Source organism: Besnoitia besnoiti (genome assembly GCF_002563875.1).
Source record: "Besnoitia besnoiti strain Bb-Ger1 chromosome Unknown contig00007, whole genome shotgun sequence".
NCBI lineage: Eukaryota > Apicomplexa > Conoidasida > Eucoccidiorida > Sarcocystidae > Besnoitia > Besnoitia besnoiti.
This window is the reverse complement of record NW_021703915.1, coordinates 2,425,461-2,446,060: the sequence shown is the minus strand read 5'-3', so window position 1 is coordinate 2,446,060 and position 20,600 is coordinate 2,425,461. Positions and strand designations below refer to the sequence as shown.

At 59.2% G+C, this 20,600-nt stretch overlaps 3 protein-coding genes across 3 annotated transcripts; 2 read left to right on the top strand and 1 right to left on the bottom strand.

Moving 5' to 3' along the window:
• Positions 1 to 380: 380 nt before the first annotated feature.
• On the bottom strand, positions 381 to 2,642 carry BESB_073540 (putative IMPACT; the record flags this gene model as incomplete). The annotated part of the gene is made up of 2 exons (XM_029365727.1): positions 381 to 514; positions 1,334 to 2,642. 2 exons carry the CDS (start codon positions 2,640 to 2,642, stop codon positions 381 to 383), a joined length of 1,443 nt encoding a protein of 480 aa, XP_029218211.1.
• Positions 2,643 to 6,339: 3,697 nt separating this feature from the next.
• On the top strand, positions 6,340 to 8,075 carry BESB_073530 (uncharacterized protein; the record flags this gene model as incomplete). Its single annotated transcript, XM_029365726.1, has 2 exons — positions 6,340 to 6,381; positions 6,978 to 8,075. 2 exons carry the CDS (start codon positions 6,340 to 6,342, stop codon positions 8,073 to 8,075), a joined length of 1,140 nt encoding a protein of 379 aa, XP_029218210.1.
• A 1,739-nt stretch (positions 8,076 to 9,814) lies between these two features.
• On the top strand, positions 9,815 to 20,525 carry BESB_073520 (uncharacterized protein; the record flags this gene model as incomplete). The annotated part of the gene is made up of 13 exons (XM_029365725.1): positions 9,815 to 12,842; positions 13,020 to 13,336; positions 13,987 to 14,114; positions 14,749 to 15,022; positions 15,357 to 15,887; positions 16,225 to 16,338; positions 16,549 to 16,659; positions 17,211 to 17,520; positions 17,840 to 18,177; positions 18,392 to 18,613; positions 19,114 to 19,304; positions 19,529 to 20,021; positions 20,403 to 20,525. 13 exons carry the CDS (start codon positions 9,815 to 9,817, stop codon positions 20,523 to 20,525), a joined length of 6,180 nt encoding a protein of 2,059 aa, XP_029218209.1.
• Positions 20,526 to 20,600: the final 75 nt, after the last annotated feature.

The window sequence follows — 20,600 nt, the reverse complement described above, 5'->3', positions numbered from 1 at the left end:
GTCGCGACGTTTCTCTATCGAGTTTAGACGTAGTTGGAGCACATGGACGCCCTCAACGAATCAAAAAACAGGCAACCTGACAAAGTAGAGGCCTGTGAGTAGGAATGAGAACCCTTCCCCGACCGCTGCAACTCTGCGTATTCGCGTCCTTGGAAGGCTGAGATTTGGGAGACCTCCTTCGAGAATCATCGGGGTATTCACGATCACGCACAGGAAAATAGGCAGGGCCTCTTGTTGCGGTACACTTCACGCCCCTCTCATGTCTTCTCAGACCGGCAGAAACCACAAAGCGTGAGACAGCGTCCCCCCCCTTCCCCGCCCCCCCATTGAAACAGACCTGAGTGGTGCATGCCTGTGGCGCCCCCCGCTCCGTTTTGGACTTATGCCCTGAACCCGGAAATCTTTTTCTTGTGACTTTCGCGTTTGACGCCGTCAAGCACAGCGGGTTCGAGGACGCCGCTGGCGTCCAGCGCCTGGCGACCGACGCTTGCGATAATGCGGAAGCGATCCGGGCCTGAACGCAGAAACAGCAATCCCTGAAAAGGCCAGATGAGACTCGGCGGAAACAAACAGGGTCGATCGTAGAGGAACCCCGAAAGAGCTCGCGATCGTCGCCAGGGCCTCGCGCCAGGACGTTGCCGACGGGGGCAGAAAGCCAGCAAGCCAGCGAGAAAGGGAAAAAAGACATGTCACGGCTGGCGTCGAAACGTGTACCTGCAGCTGTCTGCAGCCAATACAACCGAAGGATAGAGAAGAGATAGCGATCAGCCAGGATAACACAGTGGTCAGGGCAGCGCTAGGTCACACACAGATGCGCACCGAAATGCAGTGTGGCTGTTGAAGCAGAGCTCGGATGCTGCAGCAGAGGTCCGTGCCCCACACGCGATGCCTTGACGCCGCAGACAGGCGTGCATCTAGTCTTCATTCCGCTTCTTCACTCACAGCAAACAACGGAAATGGCGACTCGGACACATCAAGCATCACCACAGCGAGACTGCTCCTCCGATGCTAGTCTGTTCGGTAGCACCGTGCGTAGAGTGATCCCCTCTGAGGCAACAACCGCGCCCTGATGCCAAAAAAAGGCCGATGCACCGCGTCAAGTGTCCACATCCACTGCCCGCGCCTCTGTGGAAACTCTGTGAGTTCGAGGCGTGAGTGAGACTGGCGCGAGGGCTCTCAAGGAATCTGGGCGCGCACCCACTGCGGCAGGAAGTCACGAGGAGAGAACCGCGCTGCCTGCAGGAAGGCGTGCACGAAAGGGTGTGTTTTCACATGCGGATGGAAGCGAGAAAGCAGCCACAGCGATGCGAGCAAGCCGCTTGTGATGTCATACCTAAGAGGACGCCCCCGTACCAGCGGGTGACTACGAGGAAGACGTTGCGCGCTTTCAGGTTGTAGAGGAGTTGCTGGAGCTTACGTCCTGCGCCGGTTTCTCCGTCCGAATCGTGATCGCAGTTGTCTATGAATTCCTCCTCGTCTACCTCGGCCTCTGTCGCCTTCTCCTTCTCGGCCGGCTTCTTCTCGCGCTCCTTACCTTTGTTTCGCTTGAACCGAGTGCAGCTAGGTGCGTCGTTCCACTCGGGGGGCGCCCGGGCGCCGCTGCAGGCTTCTGTGCGGCTTCGCTCGCCGTCGCGGGTCTTCGCTGAGGAGATGCATGCCTGGTCACGGCTGGCGTCCTCCGCCGACGGCGCCGGTCGAGCCTGGCAGCGCTCTCTTCTTTTCGAGGCAACGCGCGGTCGCCGCTGCCGAATGGAGAAGGCCATGATCACGTGTGTGGCGCCGTAGTGCATCTCACGCACGTGTCGATACAACGCGCGGACTCCATCCAGAGAGTACACTGTCGCGCAGACGCCGACGAAGCGGCTCTTGTGGACGGTCACGGTTGGTCCAGTGTAGAGCGCAGTGCCGACTCCCGCGAAGGCGGAGGGAGACGCCGCCTCGCGGCGTGCGGCGGAGGCCGTGTCCGCCTCCGGAGACGGAGGCTCGGTTGCTGCGCGACCATTGCTCGCGGCGCCCTGTGACGCGTCGTCGCGTTTGACCTCAGCCTCGAAGGCTCCCTCCAAGCGCTCCACGCAGTCCTGTTCATCGCTCCTGCTCGGGCACGGGGGAAGGGGGAGGCAGCTGCGCACGCATTCGACGAAGTCAAAGAGACCTGGATGACCCACAGAGGCCTTCTGCTCGCCGTCTCCCTGGAGCGCCAGCAACTCGTTTTGCATGCGCAGCGACGCCGCGCGATCCTGTTCCCACGGCGTGTTGACGACGCAGACAGGGGCGACAAAGTCGGGTTCAAGGAACCCGGCAGGGAGAAAGAGCTGAACTAGAAACCAGAAAGAGGTCTCGTCGTCTTCGTCACCGGCTGCTTCGTCGCAATCGCGCCCGCAGTGCAACCCCAGCAGAGAGCTCGAGCCTTGCTGCACACGCGACCGCGTCGTCTCCGTCTGAACTTGAACGAGGCGACAACAGGAATGGAAGCGAACAGCTTCCTCTCCGTAGATCGCCTTGAGCGCCTCAAGCTCCTCCTCAGCCGCGGCGGAAAGAGCCGCAGCAGCCGAAGAGGAAGAAGTCTGCGTCGCGGCCGCTGGGCACTCGCAGGGAGGGAACGGGGAAGGGGCGGCCGAGTAGGCTGAGTCCGCAGAAGCCATGGCGGCAACGCGACAGGCGCATGAAGGAAGTGACGCGAGGGGACACCCCGACGCGACAACGGGCTCAGAAGAAGCCACGCGAAGACAGTGCGCAGGGATCTGCGAGGCGGGTCGAAAGAAGCTGACACAGTCAACGGGAAGAGGCCTGCCAGGCAGAGCGAGGAAGGAAGACGTCGTGCAGGGCGTTTACAAGAAATAAAACGTGGATGACAGGCTGGATCGCGAAGAAAAACTTTATCAGAATGGACGCTGTCAAGGGGGTACGGATGTACGCCCACCGAGGACGCGGCTCTCCCCAGGTCACTTCATACGCAGGGATAAAGTAGTCAAAATAGTATAACCCTCCAGCAATGACACCTTTCCTGAGGTTCGCCGCGACGGCAGGGAATTGCCATCGTGCGAGGGTCACACAATGGTCTGTGACAGAATCTCGACGCGAAAAAAAAAAGCAGGGAAGGCGCTGCACGATGCCGCCGTTCAGAGCGTCAGAAGGCAGACGAGCTCCCTATCTAAGGGATTGATATCTGCTACAGCACCGCAGCCGGTACGAAGTCCCGAACAAGGGATGGACCTTAAAGCGTTGAGTGGAACGATGTCTAGCACTGCTGTCCTCAAGATGAGCCTGCGATGTCGGCTTGCGGTTGCCACATTCTCTGTTGCGGCACATGAGAAATGGGAAGCCCCGCCCTGGTTCCTCTCCGCCTGAGCAAAGAAGAGGGAGTGGACGAAATGGCAAATGCGAAAAACACCCGCTCGGAGAAGAAAACTGACAACAGTCGTCGACTCTAGAGGCGGATGAGTAGTGTATCTTGCGAATTCGAGGTTCAGAACTCCTTTTCGCGGCTCTTCTATTTTGCGTATCAGCTAGGAAGGAAAAAGCGGCAATCCTTCTTCGGAAAAGACGGAAGACAGCAGGGAGATCGTCCGCCATGTCCGACGACCATTTTTTCTGCCTTGTATCAAGAACCTTCTTGCAAGAAGGGGAGAGACGGAAGAGTAGACATGCGGAAGAAAGAAGCATGAGCAGAGGCGCACGCAAGATGCAGTTGAACAAAACACACACTGCATGCCTTGCAGTCTGCCAGAGCTGCGGCTGCTCCGCATGCGACCGCACTCTTCTTTCATCCTGCGGCACGTTGAAACGTATCAATTAGCTGAGGGTCTGTGAAATGACGCGAAGGATGCACGGCACAGAAAAACGCGGAGTAGATGGAGAAAACCAGAGGAACCGCCTTTTCTGGTAGGAAGGCATTTGCCTCAAATCAGTAGACTCTGCAACGGCTGGCAGAACATTTCTAGTCTTACGCTCGGGTTCGGTGTACAGGCGGGTGCAAGGGGTGACGGATGCCACCGGTCAGCTGTCGTCATGATATCAGCGACTGGGGATGAGTAAATGTTACCAGCTTGCATTGACTGGCTGGCCCTGAGACTGCGGCTGTGCTCCTCATCGCGTGACGGAATGCGAGTGGTGTAAAGTATCCTCAAGCGCGCACACCGTGGACTGCGCAAGTTTGAGGCTCGCGCTCCGCGTGGGAGTTAGCACCGAGCGTGGTCAGGAAAGGGTCATATCTCAGCTGATTCGCTGTTTGGTGCTGGTGATGGAACGTACTATACGACAGTGGCGCCCTCAAGCCGTCTAGCGCTACAGAGGCGAAAGCTCAGCAAAGGCTTTCTGTGCAACACAATAACACACCTGGTGTCTGCCACCTTTCAATGACTGTGGGTGAAGAACTCGGACCTGCAAAACCCCCAGATCGAGGACGGTCGCATGTCTGGCACCGACCCCGGCTAAACACCCCTTTTCCTTGAAACACACTTCCCTTTAGTTAGCTCAAAGTACGAGAAGCCGAGTGATCTATATAGTATAACGGGACGGTGCCCGCAGCTTTTACGTATTGTGAAAGCAGGTGTCCACACAAACGGGAGTTTTGGGAACAATGGAACGACAAAGAAAAGAACGCAGACACTGCTGCTGCCGTGAAAGTGTGTCTCTGCCGAGAATTTTGCATAAATACGTCATTAGTCACACGGTGACGTACCGGCGCATGTACGCAGCGCCGCAACAAGGCGGCCTACACAGGTCACTCATAACTCTTATCGAGCAAGACAGTCAGGGGGGATAAAACGAAAAAAGGACTCCTTTCGATACCGGCAATAAATCAGCTGGACCGGGGCAAAGGTCCTGTTGGAAAACTTCGGGATATTCGTGTGTACGACAGCCTTTTCCGAGGTGCGACACAGTTGGCCGCCGTAATCCTGAGATTCGTCTTCACTCATATAAGGCGGAAGAATCCTCCTGTTTAGACCTCTAAGCTAGTTGGCTGGGCTCTTCTTTCCTGCCTTCCGCCGGCCTGAGCTACGTGGACCCACCTCCAACCATGGCTTATAACTGGTTCTCTCTGCTGAACCAGAACTCCAGGGTTAGTGTGCCTTCTGGGACAAACCGACCGATGGAAATTGCTCGAGGCAAGGGCGGTGGCATCAGAGTCTCGAACAAAATCTCGACAGCCATCACCCGCGCAGTGCGACATTGCTCACAGATCGGAGCCGTGAAAACAGGGGTGCTGGAATTATCTGAGTGCTAAACACAAGCGGACATAAGAATTATTTTCTCTGGAGGAGTGAGCCTTTATAGCTGAGGCCTCTGGCATATGCAGCCCGACATTCATCGGTGATTTCCAATGTTCTGCAACCTGCGTGACGGAGGAACGCAGAACAGGTAGCGAAACGCGGCAGGCGGCGCTTGGCGATGAGGTGGATATTGGGTCGAGGTAAATTGAGTGACCGCCTGCCGGAGTCTTTACAAGCCATCTATCTGAAGCTTTTAGAAGAGAAATACTTTGCGCAAGAGGATCTACAGGGCTCAACCGTTAGACGATGGGATGTTGTTCATCACCCCACATCCAGTTCAGGTTGCCGCACACCACAACCCCGCGGTTGAGACCTGAAGCCGCTAAACGTGGTCGCCCTCGTCGCTCTGCTCCATTCATTTTGTTAGTAAGGCGACATACTGCTGGTTTATCCGATTCTCTGCTGTACGTGGTCCTTCACGTGTAGTTCCACGGAAGTTCCTCCGGGCCAAGGGGGGGAGGACAGTGGACGCAAAACGAGCTTGCCCGCCTGCTACGGTCTGTGGCAGCAGCCGCACCGACTCTACGCTCGCATGCGCAGTTGTTGGCCTTCTGTTTTGCCGATGTCTGACGTTGTCTGACTGTTTTTCCTGTTTAGCGGTTGATGGTGCTGCGATCTGAACGCGCCTCCTTCCACCAAGCCCTTTGACGGGTTGGGCTGTCGCAGTCTTCGCATCTGTGCTGTGTTTTGTGCCCGCTTGGCATTTCATCTCCGGTAATGGGGCCATACTGTGCTGCTTTCTCGATGCGTTGGCGTCTCCCTTGTAGTCTCCATAAGGCACTGCGTGTCTAATACAGGAGAGTCACTCATTTTTTTGTACCGCGAACAACGGCTGAGTCCCAAGTCAACGGCTCTTTTTCAGCAAGGTCGTTTATTTGAAGGCTCCGCTGGACTCTATAGGCACAGTCTGGAGCGACACACACTCGCCACTCCACGCGCAGTGCTTTCCGCTATCTGTTGAGGGGGGCGGCGGAGGAGGGCGAGTTAGGCTCTTCTGCTTTGAAAGGGCGTTCCAGTGTTGGGGGGAGCGTCACAGTTTCAGCGCTGGACAGCTCTGGTTTCCGAAATGGATCCCTTTGTGTTCTGCAGAATTCTGGGCCTCTGTAAGGTAAGAGCGCGAGACAGTCTATCGTGGGGTGCCTGTTTCGGTAGCGCCCGCCGGTGTGGTAGTTCCTCTTTCTTTTCGGTGGCATATTTGGGCGGGACTAAGATCGATAGAGAGCGGTCAACCGTAGAGAGGCGCAGCAGCCATCGTGCGCAGTTCTGAAGGAACGAGCGCCTTCTGTAGACGACGGCGTGAATCATTAGAACGGTTCCGCTTCGTCTCCCGTAGATTCTTCGTCATGGTGCCCTTTGATGCTGTCCTAGCGTTACCCGACATTGTCGCTCTGCGAGGCTGCGTGCCTTGCTTTTGCGTTTCGAACGTGGCCGAGTCTATCCATGCAATGACGCGTCCCTACCAAAGACTGAACGCCCCTGGCGCAGCAGCACAGTCTTAGACTGTATGCCAGGGTGTGTGCATTTCTTTTTGTTCGACTCTGCGTGCTGAAACCTTGATTAATGGCAGTACTAGCTGTCTGGACACTAGGAGGTGTCACTAGCGACGCAAGGTAGCCTTCAGAAAGTCTAGCAACCGCCTCGACAGACGCCAGAATCTGTGCAGAGGTTCCGCTGTGTCGACCGCGTCATGGTGTGTTGCTCCAGGACGTGCCCATGGAGAAGGCCCAGCCGCGCTGGTGGCTGAGAGATGAGCAACTGCGGAACGAGGACTGTCTGTTTCCCGCTTGGTGCTGGTGTACGGGGCCTGCACAGCTCGACACGATTCTGACGCAGAATGAGGCGAGCAGCCGTTCGAAAAGCGTCCCCGTAGAGGGCCTCGCGGCGGACGGCCTGCCGCTTTCTTTGCATGCGCGACTGCGTGAAATTGCGTTCGTTCAGCAGTTCCACGTGCGGCGCTTCCAACAACTCGAGGCTCAGGAGCACTTTTTGCGAGCAGAGAAGACGCGGCTGGAGGCTCTCGAAGGCCGCCAGCGCCCGGAGTCGCAAGAAACCCGAGGCGACACGCCGTCCGGCGCGGACTCTCACGCGTCTTCCGAGGGAACGGGAGTCACTGACACGCCATCGCTGTCCGGTGAGCGCGCCGAGCGCGGGTGTACGTACAGCGCAGCGCCCGATGACTCGATACCTGAGTCGAATGAAGGCAGCTCTGAACGCGACGCCCGGGGCGCTGACAGAGGCTCCAGCGCCGAAGAGCCCTCGAGGGGGCAAGCGTGTGCAGCAGACACAGACCCGCGGACTATCGGCAGACTCACGACGGATGAAGAAGGAAGTCGATTCACAGCGGAGACAACTGCAAAGCCGGCGACGCATAGTGCGGCAGACGCTACCGCAACGAGCGCGCCTCCTGAGGCCGCGGTTTCCCATGCTAGTCCCGAACCGGCGGCGCGCCTCACGGCCGTTGCAGAGACGGAGGATGTCTTTGAGGCGCAAAGCGAAAACTCCGACGCACAAGAGGATACAGAAGCGTCGGCGGCGCTGGCAAAGGACCACATGGAGGGTAGCGGCGAAGTCGGGAAGAGCCAGTCGGTTCACGAGGTGACCACGCACGTCACTGAAGATGGGGATTTCCAGAAAGAAGATGAAGAGGCGTTCGAAAACGCCGTTTACCGTGTGGAAGATACCAAAACTGCAGACATGGCCCAGAGCATTGAGCGCGCTGGTGGAGCGGCATCGCGAGACGCGATCTGCGGGAAGCGGCAAACCAGTTCGCCCCGCTCGTCCGGCAGCACCACAGCGCGATAAGCCACACAAATAAGCGACCTTTGAGAGAAAGGGACAGTGGCAGACAGCGCGAGCACGCAGGACCGTGAACAGCTGTTGAGCATTTCATGGGACCTGTATGAGAAGCACTAGGCAAAGGGAAACATTCTTTTGTTTTTGTTGAGCGTGGCGAGGATCTGCGCCAAAACTCTTGTGATGAAGTTGTGTATATGCAGTCCGAAGCGCAGAATTGTCACCAACCGCCATCACCGTCCCCCGAAGAGACTCCACACACATCACGCACCTCTCTGAGGAATGCACATTTACACGCGCTCTTGAGTTGCCGTTCCCCTACGTTGGCTAGATCCGCCTAGGGTGTAGATCATGTTCCAGAAGACAATAGTCAGCTACCACATTGCATGCCACATTTCGTGTGGCCTGTAAGCCGTGAGAATGAGTTGGATGAGCTAGATTCCGCAACGGAATCTTTTACGGGCGCGATACGAGGGCTTCACGAAGACGGCAAAATGGATGCCTAGACCGTAGATGCATTCTGTTTGGGGAGCACTCACACGAGTCAAACGCTCTAACGGGCCCAATGAACGCCTGAGACGAGAGGCGACGCGTGAAGGCAAGGCGTATGGCGCGTTTAGGAGCGAAAGGATGCCATTGACAAAATGGCGCTTAGAAAAATGAAACGCCCGACGCGCGCAGCCGTCTCAGCGCCGCCGGTCGTGGGTTGCGTCGAGTAGAGTCACCCTGCGCCGTTCGTGTCCCTCCGTCAGAACTTCTTGCCAGACGAGTGAAGCTGTTTCACTGGAGGGTGGCATTCGTCGCCGCTGCGGGACGAGAAGATCACATTAGGGCTCGCAACTTCTGCTGCACATCTGCGAGTTGGGCAGCGAACGGCCAGTGAATGAAAACTGAAAGACTCGAGAGGCTGAGAGAGTTTTGAGAGGTCTCCTTGTCATCGCGCAGGATCCGCCGTAGCACTGCGTGCATGCCCTCCGTTGGGCTCCTCAGGACTGTATTGAGCCGAGACGTCACGAGGCATCCAGCGAGCCCGCGCGAATTTTCTTGCGCATGACGCGCTGCATCTGATCTTAAAGTGCCCATTTCAGTCTAGAGAAGGCAGTGTACCTGCGGTGTGCAGCTCCAGTGAACGTCGTTCGCGCTTTGGTCGCGAACAACTTTGACCAACGGGATTTTGCTCAAAAAGATGCTGTGCGGCGCATGCAGCGAACAGCTGGAGTGCGCACAGCAGCTGTGCTTCTGGCTAACAGAAGAAGCCGCTGCGGAGTGCCTTCTCTGAAGTCCACTACAGCTACGTCATCTGCAGTGAGCCGCTGCGGACGCTCCGAGCGGCTGTAGGCTTGCTAACGAAATTTTGAACCGCGCGGCGGCCTGCCCTAAGCTGCGCCTGTCTCCTGTGTCTCCTCCGGGAGGCCGCCAAGGGCCCAAGTTGCCCGAAAGACACGAAAGAAAGACGAAAAGGCGAAGTCTGTTAAAGGAAAAAAGGACGATTGACGCACTGAGGGCGGCCTGATCGTCCGCAGGACCCGTCTCTCTCCTTCGTTCTTTCTCTGGGTCTTCAGCAAACGCCTTGGCCGCGTGGAACGGCTGTTCGGTGCAGACCGCAGGTATCACAGCGGCTATCTTCTTCCTTCCTGGGAATCGACTTTTCATTCCGTTGCCTCCTGCTCACCTACGCGTCCGCCGCGCACACGCCCGATGTTTTGTCGTGACTCGCGCACACGCGCGGGTCGGCAGCACCTTCAAGCATGCGCAATCAAACGTCATTCCCGCCTGGAGCTGCAGGGCGTTTTCCACCGTCTTTCTTTTCTTGGCCGTCGGTCTTCTGTCCGCTCTGTCTGAAGCGCCCTGAGGCTTCACCGCCGCCTACCTCTTCGCGGCCGTCTTCCTGTCTGTCCTCTCGCGCTAAGACACCAGTCGATCTGCGAGGCGCGGCAGTGCCGAAGTCTTCGGCTTGTGCCGCGCAGGCGCCCCCCTCGTCTTCGGGCCGCCTGTACTCTGCGCTGGCGGCGCCCGTGCCTCTCTCGTCTTTGTCTGCTGGGGGAGCCCTTCGAAGGCGCTTTTCTTCGCCTTGTTCGGTGTGGTCGCCGCCGCAGCATTCTGTCTCCGTTGTCCCTCCTGTCGCCTCTTCGCCGCAGCATTCTGTCTCCGTTGTCCCTCCTGTCGCCTCTTCGCCGCAGCATTCTGTCTCCGTTGTCCCTCCTGTCGCCTCTTCGCCGCAGCACTCTGTCCCTGTTGTCCCTCCTGTCGCCTCTTCGCCGCAGCATTCTGTCTCCGTTGTCCCTCCTGTCGCCTCTTCGCCGCAGCACTCTGTCCCTGTTGTCCCTCCTGTCGCCTCTTCGCCGCAGCATTCTGTCTCCGTTGTCCCTCCTGTCGCCTCTTCGCCGCAGCATTCTGTCTCCGTTGTCCCTCCTGTCGCCTCTTCGCCGCAGCACTCTGTCCCTGTTGTCCCTCCTGTCGCCTCTTCGCCGCAGCATTCTGTCTCCGTTGTCCCTCCTGTCGCCTCTTCGCCGCAGCATTCTGTCTCCGTTGTCCCTCCTGTCGCCTCTTCGCCGCAGCATTCTGTCTCCGTTGTCCCTCCTGTCGCCTCTTCGCTTACTGCTGTCGGCCGCGAAGCCCAAAATCGCGCACACAGGAGCCTGCTGGGGCGCTCCATTCGACAAAGAGCCCCTCCGGCATGGCTCATCCTTTCTGACGTGGGTGCTTCAGCAGAGGCGTCCTGCGTGGCGGTGCTGGGGCCGCCATGCGGAGCTCCGCAGCTTGCTTCTTCGTCTCGCCAACTCGGCGGAAAGGCCGATACGCCGAGTGGTCTTCTAGCGCTTCCTAGGTCTTCTTCTTCCTCCGCCCCGCTCTCCTTGCGGTTGCTGACATGTCTGTCTGCGCCGCCGTCTGTGCGGTCTTTTGCGCCGTCTCACCAGATTCTCGCCAGCTGTCCGCCGGTGTCGACTGCCTCAGACTCGGGGCTGTCGTCTTTCGAGGCGCTCGGCGTCTCGCGTCGGATTGCCTCCGCCGCCAACAGGACCCGACTCTGCGCGCACATGCGAGTCCGCGAATCTGAAAAGCCGCTCCCGAGCTTTAGGGTCGCCAGTGCTCTTCAGGACAGGCGCCAGGCTCCGGGGTTTTCGCTGACCTGGGGAACACTCCCGCAGGCCGGTCTATCGACTGCATGCGGTAAAAGTGCAGTCAGGCTCGAAGCGCCGCAGAGCGACCGCGTCGTCGCAAACGAAGAACGGCAGCAGCACGGAGCCTCGAAAAGGGCATCACAGGGCGAGGGCGTTGCCTCTGCGTCCCCTGAGGCAGTTCTCTTTTTCCTCGAGGAAGTAGAGGATGCCGTCGAGGAAACCGAGAGAGGCGAGGAGTCGAATCCGAAGAAGAAGTGCGCCGCGAAGTGCCCAGGCTCAGAAGAGCGAGGCAGCCGCATAAAACGGAGTTTAGGGCGACTGTGGCAGTCGAAAACCGCAGACAAAGAACTCGGAAGTGCGGTGGAGGTCAACGATTCCATTCAAGGCTCGAACCCGCGTGTCCTGCGAGATCCGGGTGCTCTATCGGCGGCATTGTCCTCCTCCGCCAGCTTCTTGAGTCAGCACCCCACGACCGTAACGCCTTCTTCTTCGCTGCCTCCAGACGTCTCGTGTTCCTCACCAGCGTTCTCCGCCCTTCGCAGCGTCTCTTCTTCTGTATTTTCTGCATCTGGGTCCAAGGCTCTTCCGTGGCTTCCCGGCGGAGTCCTGCAGGGCAGGCCAGACGCAGAAGAAGAGCGTTTCGCGGTTTCCTCGGCGGATTCGTCTCCTTCTGCATTACGCCCGTGGCCGCCTCGCTCTCGCGTCTCGCTGCCTCGGCCGCCGTTCTCTCCGTCGCCCTCGTCCGATGCTGAATGCATCACCGCCCCGCTCCCTTCTTCCCGGAGTTCATCGGTGCCAGAATCTTCGGCATTCGTGCCTCAGCCGCAGAGCTTGCGGCCGCTGCCGGCTCCGCAGGTGTCGTCTGTGTTTGCGTCTGTGCTGGCGCCGACGTCTTCGCTCGCAGAGCTGCTCAGCGCGTCGCACGCGCAGCTGGCGGCCATTGGCTCGGTGCTGGAAGCGGGGGAGGAAGGCGGGCAGGACGAAACGGTATCTGAGAGAGCGGAGAGACGCGAGGCACGCGCGAGGCTGACCCAACTCGCAGTTGACCGGGGGGCGGCTGAAACGAGCCTGCGCAGGGAGACACGCGAAGCGAAGACGAGGCGAGGCACGTCACCGGCGCTCCCATTTCCATCCTCTGCGAGTGAGGACGCCGTCCGCGGCGACCGCGGAGGAGAAGATCAGGAAGAGCCGCCAAGCGCGTCTGAAGGAGGCCTTGGCGAAAGCGCTTGTGCCGCCGACCTTCTCCTCAGCCCTACGGCGACGGCGGGCGACTACTCCGAGGCCATCAAGGGGCGCGGACATGAGCTGTCGTGCCTCAGAAGGGAGATTGAGGCGCGCACAAACGCTCTGCAGCCGCCCTCTCCCTCCTTCGCCGCGTTCGTCCGGCGCCTAGTTCTCCTCGTAAACGACTTCCACCGCCGGCAGCCAGGAGGGCTGTCCAGCGCCCACGGAGAGGAATGGGGCCTTGGAGGGTCGGGGACCGGAGCCAGTCGGGACGACAGCGGAGAGACAGCGGCTTCGCCTGCTGCGCTGTCCCCCGGCGATTGCGGGAGCGAGGCGGCCGCGGCGAGGTTTGGAACGCCTCTGGAAGACGAGATTCCGCCGCTGCACGGAGAGGGGCGTCTGGCGTTTCCGGTCCGCGTCCACATTCTGCGTAAGTCGCGCATCTCTACACGCCTTGGCATGTCCTTGGTTTCGCGGAAGCAATTGCCTAGGCAGCTTCTGTTTGTTTCGCAAATATATATATCTATATACCTGACTGTAAGCTCGTGAATATACGATTGTAGACGTCACTTCCGCGTGGATTCGTCTTGCCTGTACGGGCTTGCAGGTGCCATGGCAGAGAGTTCGCTTGCCTTTGATTTTTACCGCGCGCCGTTCGCGGACTTTATCGCGGTGACGTTGCTCGAGTTCTCGCGCTACCTCTTTGCACCGTCGTCTGGCTCGGGAGTGGCGCCAGCACCCGCGCTGGACGGTCGGCAGCCGAAAGTGGAAAGCGAGGAGGGGCCGAAAGACCAAACACTGCTTCGCCTCTTGTGGAGTGCGGCCACGCTTCAGCTCCAGGGGCACTTCCGCGTGGCGTTTCTTCTCTCGTTTCGGCATCTCATGGAGAGACACGAGGACGCTGCACACGCTCGCCTCTCGGAGGTGAGTCACGCATGCCTCGCTTCGCTCGAAGAAGGAAACGCGCCGCCGGAGTGCACTCGCGCGTCCGCTATGACCGGGCGTCATTGGGAATGCGACAGCCCTACACCACAGAGGGTACTCTGCGTTCGACAGTGGGGGTGGGGGGGGGGGGGGGGGGCCGGGGGGGGGCGTCGTCGCATACGTCGGATGGGCCTGCATGCGGGTATAGAGGTGCTACGTTCTGTATGTGAACGCTGCGCTAGTCGGCTCATCACCCACATGGACATGGATTTACGTGTAGAGGCGTGTATTGTTGACTGTCGCCTTCTTCCACAGTTGCAGCGGAACTCTACCGTTTTATACTAAGCTCCGTGAAGGCTGAGGGAGAGTCGCGTTTGGCAGCTATGCAGCAAACACTCCTCCCCGCGGCGTGCTTTTGTGGCTTTTTCGTCGCCCCAATTTTCGCGCATGCGCCAAAACTGGCTGGGCACGCTCGCGCCGCGTGGGCGGTCTCTCTGACGTGTTCTCGAGGCTCTGCCACTTGTTTGCGGTCGCCGTCAGCAGTGTCTTGCGTTTCTGTCTTCAGTGGTCGCCTGCGCCACTTGCAGATGGGCCGCCGCGTGGGTGATTGGCGGGTTCTGGAATGCCAGTTCCTATGCGGCTGCGCGCAGGCGGAGCTCTTCACATGCGCCTCCATGTGCCGCTACGCGGCGCTTTGCCGGGTGTGTTCGGTGGAGGCCCTTGAAGTTCTTCTCGCCCCAGAGAATCTCTCTCGACTTGCGCTGAACACGCACCTCAGGTCAGCAGTGTTTGCATGCGTGCATACGCGTGTGCATGGAACCATGCATCTACGCATGCGTACATTCTTATTTATTTCTGTTTCGGAGTTGTACGCCCGCATGCATGGGCGCCCATGCGTATGTGTGTCACGCAGTGACCTCCTGGTCTTTGTGAATGTGGCATATTTGCTCCGAGATGCTACTTGCAACGCACACGATTGAGGTAATCTCCGCAGTCCGGCGATCCTGTCGCCAGCACTTGGCGGGGCGTAGAACCCTTACCAAGCAAAATAGATGGATATATACTAGGGCGTATTTGCAGCTCCTTTTGCATGCGTGGAAACACGAGTGCGCTGAGATCTGAGTCGCCCTGAAAATCGTATCTGGCGACTTCGGGCTCACCAAACTTTGCAGTCCATCTGTAGCTGTGCGTAGAATGAGCATGTCCCGTCGTGCCTTGTACGCTCCCTGGCGTCGACCCCGAGGTGACGCCCCCCCAAATATCGACAACTATTCATTCATATATATACGTATATATATGTATATGGTTTATATTGCCTGTATGATAGCATCGGTGCCTGTCATGTGAGCGTATAGAATCTGCGTTTTCACATTTCCTTTCTTCTTGTTCCGTGTATCCTTTCTCTCGCGTAGCTGGACTCTAGACGGTCTGCTGGCGCTGGTAGATCATGAGGCGCCCGTCCTCCAGCTCCGCGAGCACCTTCCGCACTCCCTGCTGTCCCCAGACGCGGCTTATCATTCGGCGCAGCACGGGCGCGCGTCGTGTGGAGGCCCGGGGGCCCTAGAGAGCTCGTCGCGCGCCGAGCGCGAACGAGGCGACGCCTCTTGGATTGTCGCGCTGAAGGCCTTTGTCGCCCTAACCAAGGCTGCAGATGCCGACGTCGCCCTCGCGGAGCAGATTTTACATGTCAGTCAGGTTGAGACGGCGGCGATATTCCGCCTTATACCGGGAAAGGCCACATGCCGTCGACCACGAGCACCGCAGGTCGCACAGTGATACAGTCGTATGCGTTTGGGTAGAGAGATAGAGATATATCTAGAGGAGTCGATTGATAGATAGATGCACGGGCGATAATATCGACAAGTACGCTCGCCGGGTCCCTTCGCATACCTGAAGCCTACCGAGTCCACACCCTGATGGTCGCCGACGAGCGCGGCCATGCTGTAGCGCGTAGGCGAGCGACGCCTTCACCGCGTGCTCTCGCGGTCCCCGCTGCGCGTCTCCTGTCGCTCCTTTGCAGAACTCCGTTCCCTGGGTCTCGCATCATCTCAGCCAAGTTCCTCTGGCGCTGCTGGCCTCGTTGCAAGCTGCACTCCGCCGCCTGATTCGGGCGAAGGAGCAGCGTGCCATGCGCGGGCTCGCCGACGCCCCACGCCGAGAGCCCGACGACGACAGCCCCGTCTCGGCGACCCTCCAGAGGGGCGGACGGCGCCCAGGAGGCTCAGAGGACGAGCAGCTTGCTACTGGGCAAGAGCTTCCCCCACCCCCCGCCGCAGATGCGGCGCATGCAGGGTGGCAAGGCGCGTCGCCTGCGCTCGACGCTGCGGTTCCAGAGGCTCCGTGGATGACGCGCACGCATGCCGAGACGCTCGAAGCCGGCGGGGGGCGGCGCAAGAAGATTTGGAATGACTCGCGGCTCTTGGGCAGTGAAGCCGCGCGCGTGCGCCGACAGAAGGAGCGATACGGGCCCATTCTCGACTTGCATGCGGCGGTCTTCGCTCACATCCGCTCTCGCCTGCAAACGCCGGCGCTCGCCAGAGAGATAGACGACGTACGCGAACGCGCGGAAACGCGCATCAATGAGATGCAAGCTGGATGCATGCGCACGCCTTCGCATGGGATCGCCTGCGTTGCAAAGGCCTTACACGTGCGGATGTCTTGCTTCGCCGCGTCCCAAGCTGCCGCGGAGATCCTGGGGTGGCCTGCGTATGGAGTACTCAAGCGCGTGGGTGATTCTCCAAGCCCTCGGGAATACAAGTCTTGACGCGTATGGACGCCTGTACTGCGAGCTAAATCGTTGCAACTTTTACTTGTGACTAAGATCTGAGTAAAGCTCAGTACCGCCGTGTTGGTGTGGCTTCTGGTGTTTGCCGTCTGTCTGTGCGCAGGTTCTCCACGTGATGCTAGAAGGGATTCCCGGGACCTACATCCATTCGTTTCCGCATCAGCGACGCGCCGCAGGCTCGCTTCGGTGGATTTGTTGGAATCTCGTAAAGTCTCACGTACGCGCCACACATAGACGCCTCTGTGCTGCCGGGTCACTTGAGTCTGAAGTCCAGCGCCGTCAGAGTCCTTCTGTGTGTCGTTCAGCATTTGGGTGCGCTGCTGAAAGCTTGCGCTCGATTCAGGTCTAGGTGGGCGCGTCGAGGCCGGCATCCGTGATGCTGTTTAGCATTGGTTTTCGCTGCCTGCGACGAGACATGCGCCTACAGGATCCGGGAAAAATGACGACGCCGCAGTTACTTCGTTTCCTTCACGCCGCCTTCCTGCACAGCTTGGCCAAAGACGCCGCCGAAATGCTGCCGTTCCTGAACGAGCTGAAGGTGGGAGCCAAGGCTGTTGCATTAAGCGACTCGGCTGTCCGCGGCTCACACATGTCCGCGCTCTCCGTATGTGTAGTTATACATATATATTTGCATTATTTGTGTATGTCTGTTCGCGTCTGACGGAGATAAGGGCACACGTCAGGCAAGCGGGTCGGCCTGCAGGGCCTTCGCTCTCTCCATCAGGGCCGGCGTGTATTCTTCTTGTGTGCACGAATGGATAGATTTGCGTCCGTTTCCTGAGCATGACACAGATTTCCGCAGATCTATTCACCTGTGTCTTGCCACAGACATGCAACAGATGCGTACGTTGTCTTCACTCACGCTCCCGGTTCTCATCGCCACGGAAATGCACAAATCTATTTTCGTGGCCGCAGCTGCAGCCTCTGGCTTTTGCTGTAGCCAGGTTGAACTGCATATTACCCGGTTTCCCTTGTAGCTTCGCTTCAGGCCTTCCGGTCGCCTCGTGTATCCCGGTTTGGCTAACTCTTTCATTCCTTTTTTCGATATCTTTTCGCTCCGGCAGCACTCTGTATGTGGGGATATCGCAGGCCACGCGCCGTCCAGCTCTGCTGGAGAGCGAGAACCAGCTGCTTCTGTCGCAGATTCTCTACGCGGCCTCGAAGATGGCTGACATCCCCGAGGAGATCAAGAGCCAGTTTTTCAGAGTTGCCGCACGCCTGCATTTGGCGGTCCTGCGCGGCGCCGACCGCGAAAACGCTGCGGACGCCGAAGCCGACGGCTTGGCGTCAAACTCAAATAGGAAGGCAGAACCTTACGTCGTCGTTTCGCAACAGATTGATCTGCAGACGATGCTGAATGTCGCCACCTCATTCCGAGCCTGCTCCTGGGCTGACCCAGGTGAGCGCGAGCGAACCCGCAAGCACTGCTCCCATTCAGTTGCGCCGCCGTTTCAAAAAGCCAAGCGGCGAGAGAATATATCCCGAACGCGCGCAGAGCAGCAGCTGCGGAGCTCGACGCAGCGTCTGACGGAAGTATCGGCGACCCGTGGAAAGTCTGGCGTTGTCATCTCATTCCGGCCGTGGTCTATCGCCTCTCTCAGGGGGCACCTGAGGACGCCCCGACCAGACGTTAAGTAGCCATCGAGAAGGGCATATCGCCGTCGGCCTTCTCAGCGTGGGTGTCGCGTGATTTGCGCATGTTCGGCGTGTGCTCGCAGAAGCCTGGGACCTGCTGGCGGCCTTCTACGTGCGCCACTCGCACCCGCTGTTCACGGACATGCTTGTGGAGAGACATTCGGCTTCGACGACGTCTCCGCGCAGCTCCTGTCCCCCCGCCGGTGTCTCCGCGCCCGCGTCACCTCTCGCGCCGACGTTGTTCCTGCGCGAACAACGCGGATTCGTCGCGCCGTCTCTGGGGCTTCTGCCTGTCGTCCGCTCGAGCGCCGCCGAGCGCATCAGGCACTCGTGGCTCCTCCGCTGGGCTCGCGCGGGCATTCTGCTTGTTGCGAACTCGGTTCGGTTGACAGGGCGCAGCGACCCGCAGCTCGTCGGCCTGGTACGGCCCCTTTTCACGAATGTCGCTCATGCAAAACGCCACAAGACTCGCGTGACCGGCGTGAGCCGCTAGACGCTGGCGAGGGCGCTGTGCAAGAGGGATGGATCGCTCTGCGTTCCGGTTGGTCTTCAGCGTCAGGATGTGCGCGGTGTGGCGTTTTGTGTAGGTGGTATTCGTGTTCTGCGTTCCGCTTCATCTGCTTTTTGCCGCGCAGGTTTTTCACGTTCTAATGGACAAGCGCCCGCGGCAGCCGGTCGGCGAGTCGGTCCTGAAGATGCTGCCGCACGGCGTTCTGCTCGACGCCATCGGCGCCTTCACGCTGCTCGGCGTCCACTCGCGGAACCCGACCGCCTTTGACAGCTTGCTGGAGCACATCACCACGCGCGATGGCTCGCTGGTGCTCGTTGACAAACTCGCGACGCTCACCGCATGGACTGTACGCTGGCTTAGAAAAGAATGCTCCCCCGCCTGCTACCTGGTCGCTTTGGCATCCGCTGGGTCTCCTAGGGCCGGCGCGGAGAGGGGGGGAGCCGGCTGCTGGGTAGCTTGCTCGTATATATATGCACGTTGTTTTTTCTGCCGAATCGCATCGATGTAATTATTGCAGCCGAGCGTCACGTGGCCGCGGACGTCTTGTGCGGTTTTGGGCTGGCGCGTGCCGCTGGCAATGCAAGCTATTCTCTCGTGAATGTATATACGTCTGAGCGCCTCAAGTGGAGCGATGACGAAAGCACACGTGCATCATCTAGGCAACTAGAGTAGTGGATAATACGCCGCTTCTTGCGCGCGGCCAGCTGCAGCTCAGCTTGAAGAGGCCTGGTGGAAGTCGGCTCGCCGTCGCAGCCACTAGGTAGCCGTTTGCACACGAAACTCTTTTGCGGGACAATGCACATCACAGGTCGCTCTCTCTCACTTTCTGCGGCGCCGCGGTTGCAGGTGACGGATATTCTGAGGAAGGAGGGCGACGAGGCTCACAGATGGCGCGTGTCTCATCTCGCGAGCGACCGCGGAAGCAACCCGCTGTCTCATATCTCGCGCGTGTCGCAGCGGGAAATCGAGAAGCTGTTTTCGCCGTTCAAGAGGTCCTGCGAAGCGGCAGTGCTCGACGTTAGCCAGAGGCTCCACGAGTAAGCTGCTGTGTCCGTGTGGGGGGACATCGCATGCGCGAGGACGCGGCGTGTCCATGACGCCGGCGCGTGTCTGTGGCGAGTGGCGTTTCCTGGAATCCCAGGGCGTCACCTCCTCGGGGCCGTCTGTATGGACTACGGTACCTGCCTGCCGTGCGTCGGCAGGAGACTCGAGCTTGTATCACACGGCAGTTTCGCCTGATCGTCTGACTCTGTCCACGCAGACTAGGAGTCCGCCATGCGCTGTGGCCCGAGGTACCCGACGCGCTGCCTCTGGCTATCTCGCTCGATCTGCCGTTGCCAGCGACCGGCTCGCCGGCGGCGTCTTGCTCCGCTGCTGTTGCGTCGCGGGCCTCCGCCGGGTTCAGCGGCGGCGCTGAGCGGATGACGTGCGGCATCATTGTGTGTCCGCCGTCGATAACCGAGCGGCGGGATCGAACGGCGAAGGCCTGCCCAATCGCCTTCCCGGACCAGAGCCCCTCGGAATCTCTCAGCATGTACTTAACGCGGGAGTTCCACAGGAACGCCGAGGCCTTTCGTCTCGCGAAACGCTTCCTGTTCTTTGATGTCGGCGACCTGCCAGAGGCTCTCAGAAGGAGAGGGTGGCAATCCCTTCTCTTTCTGTGCCTTTCGGACTGGCGCCCAGCGACAGGTGAACTCACAGAGACTGGCGACGAAGAGGTAGCTCGGCAACGCCGGTTGTTGGAGGACCTCCTGGTGAGTCGGCAAGCAGGCTCGAGCGCGCCAGCACAGCGTGTGTGTAAGATTTGTGGTGCCGCACTTTTCGCTGAAAGGTGTGATGTGCAGCTCAGACTGTTCGAGACATTTTTTCGAACGCCACGCGTTCCGCGTATCGACCTCAGCAGTGACTGTAGACAGTCATGTAGAGGTGTTGCTTTTTGTCTTTTACAAGTCCTTCCACGAGTTGAGTGGTGTGCGCTCAATGTGGCGACGGACCTGGCGCTGAGCGCTGCCTCACGTCTTCGCACTCATTTATCAGGCCCGTCCTTCAAAGCGTGCGGTAGACCGATCACGGAAGTTATGCCAGCGTTCCCCCCCCACGCTTCTCCATCCGCATTCAGTTTTCTGTTTGCTCAGGCCATCACTGGGGCGTCCCCGGCTCCCTCGGATCTACACATTGGGAGCTCATGCAGCGGAGGCCTCGCTCCAAAACCGGTAGAACTTTTGGCGGCGACCTCTGCGGTCACAGCCAGTGAATAGACAAGCAGCGACAGGATCTCAAGGTGCCTGGTGCAGCTTATACACCACGAGGCGGATTCGGCTGCGTACCTTGTG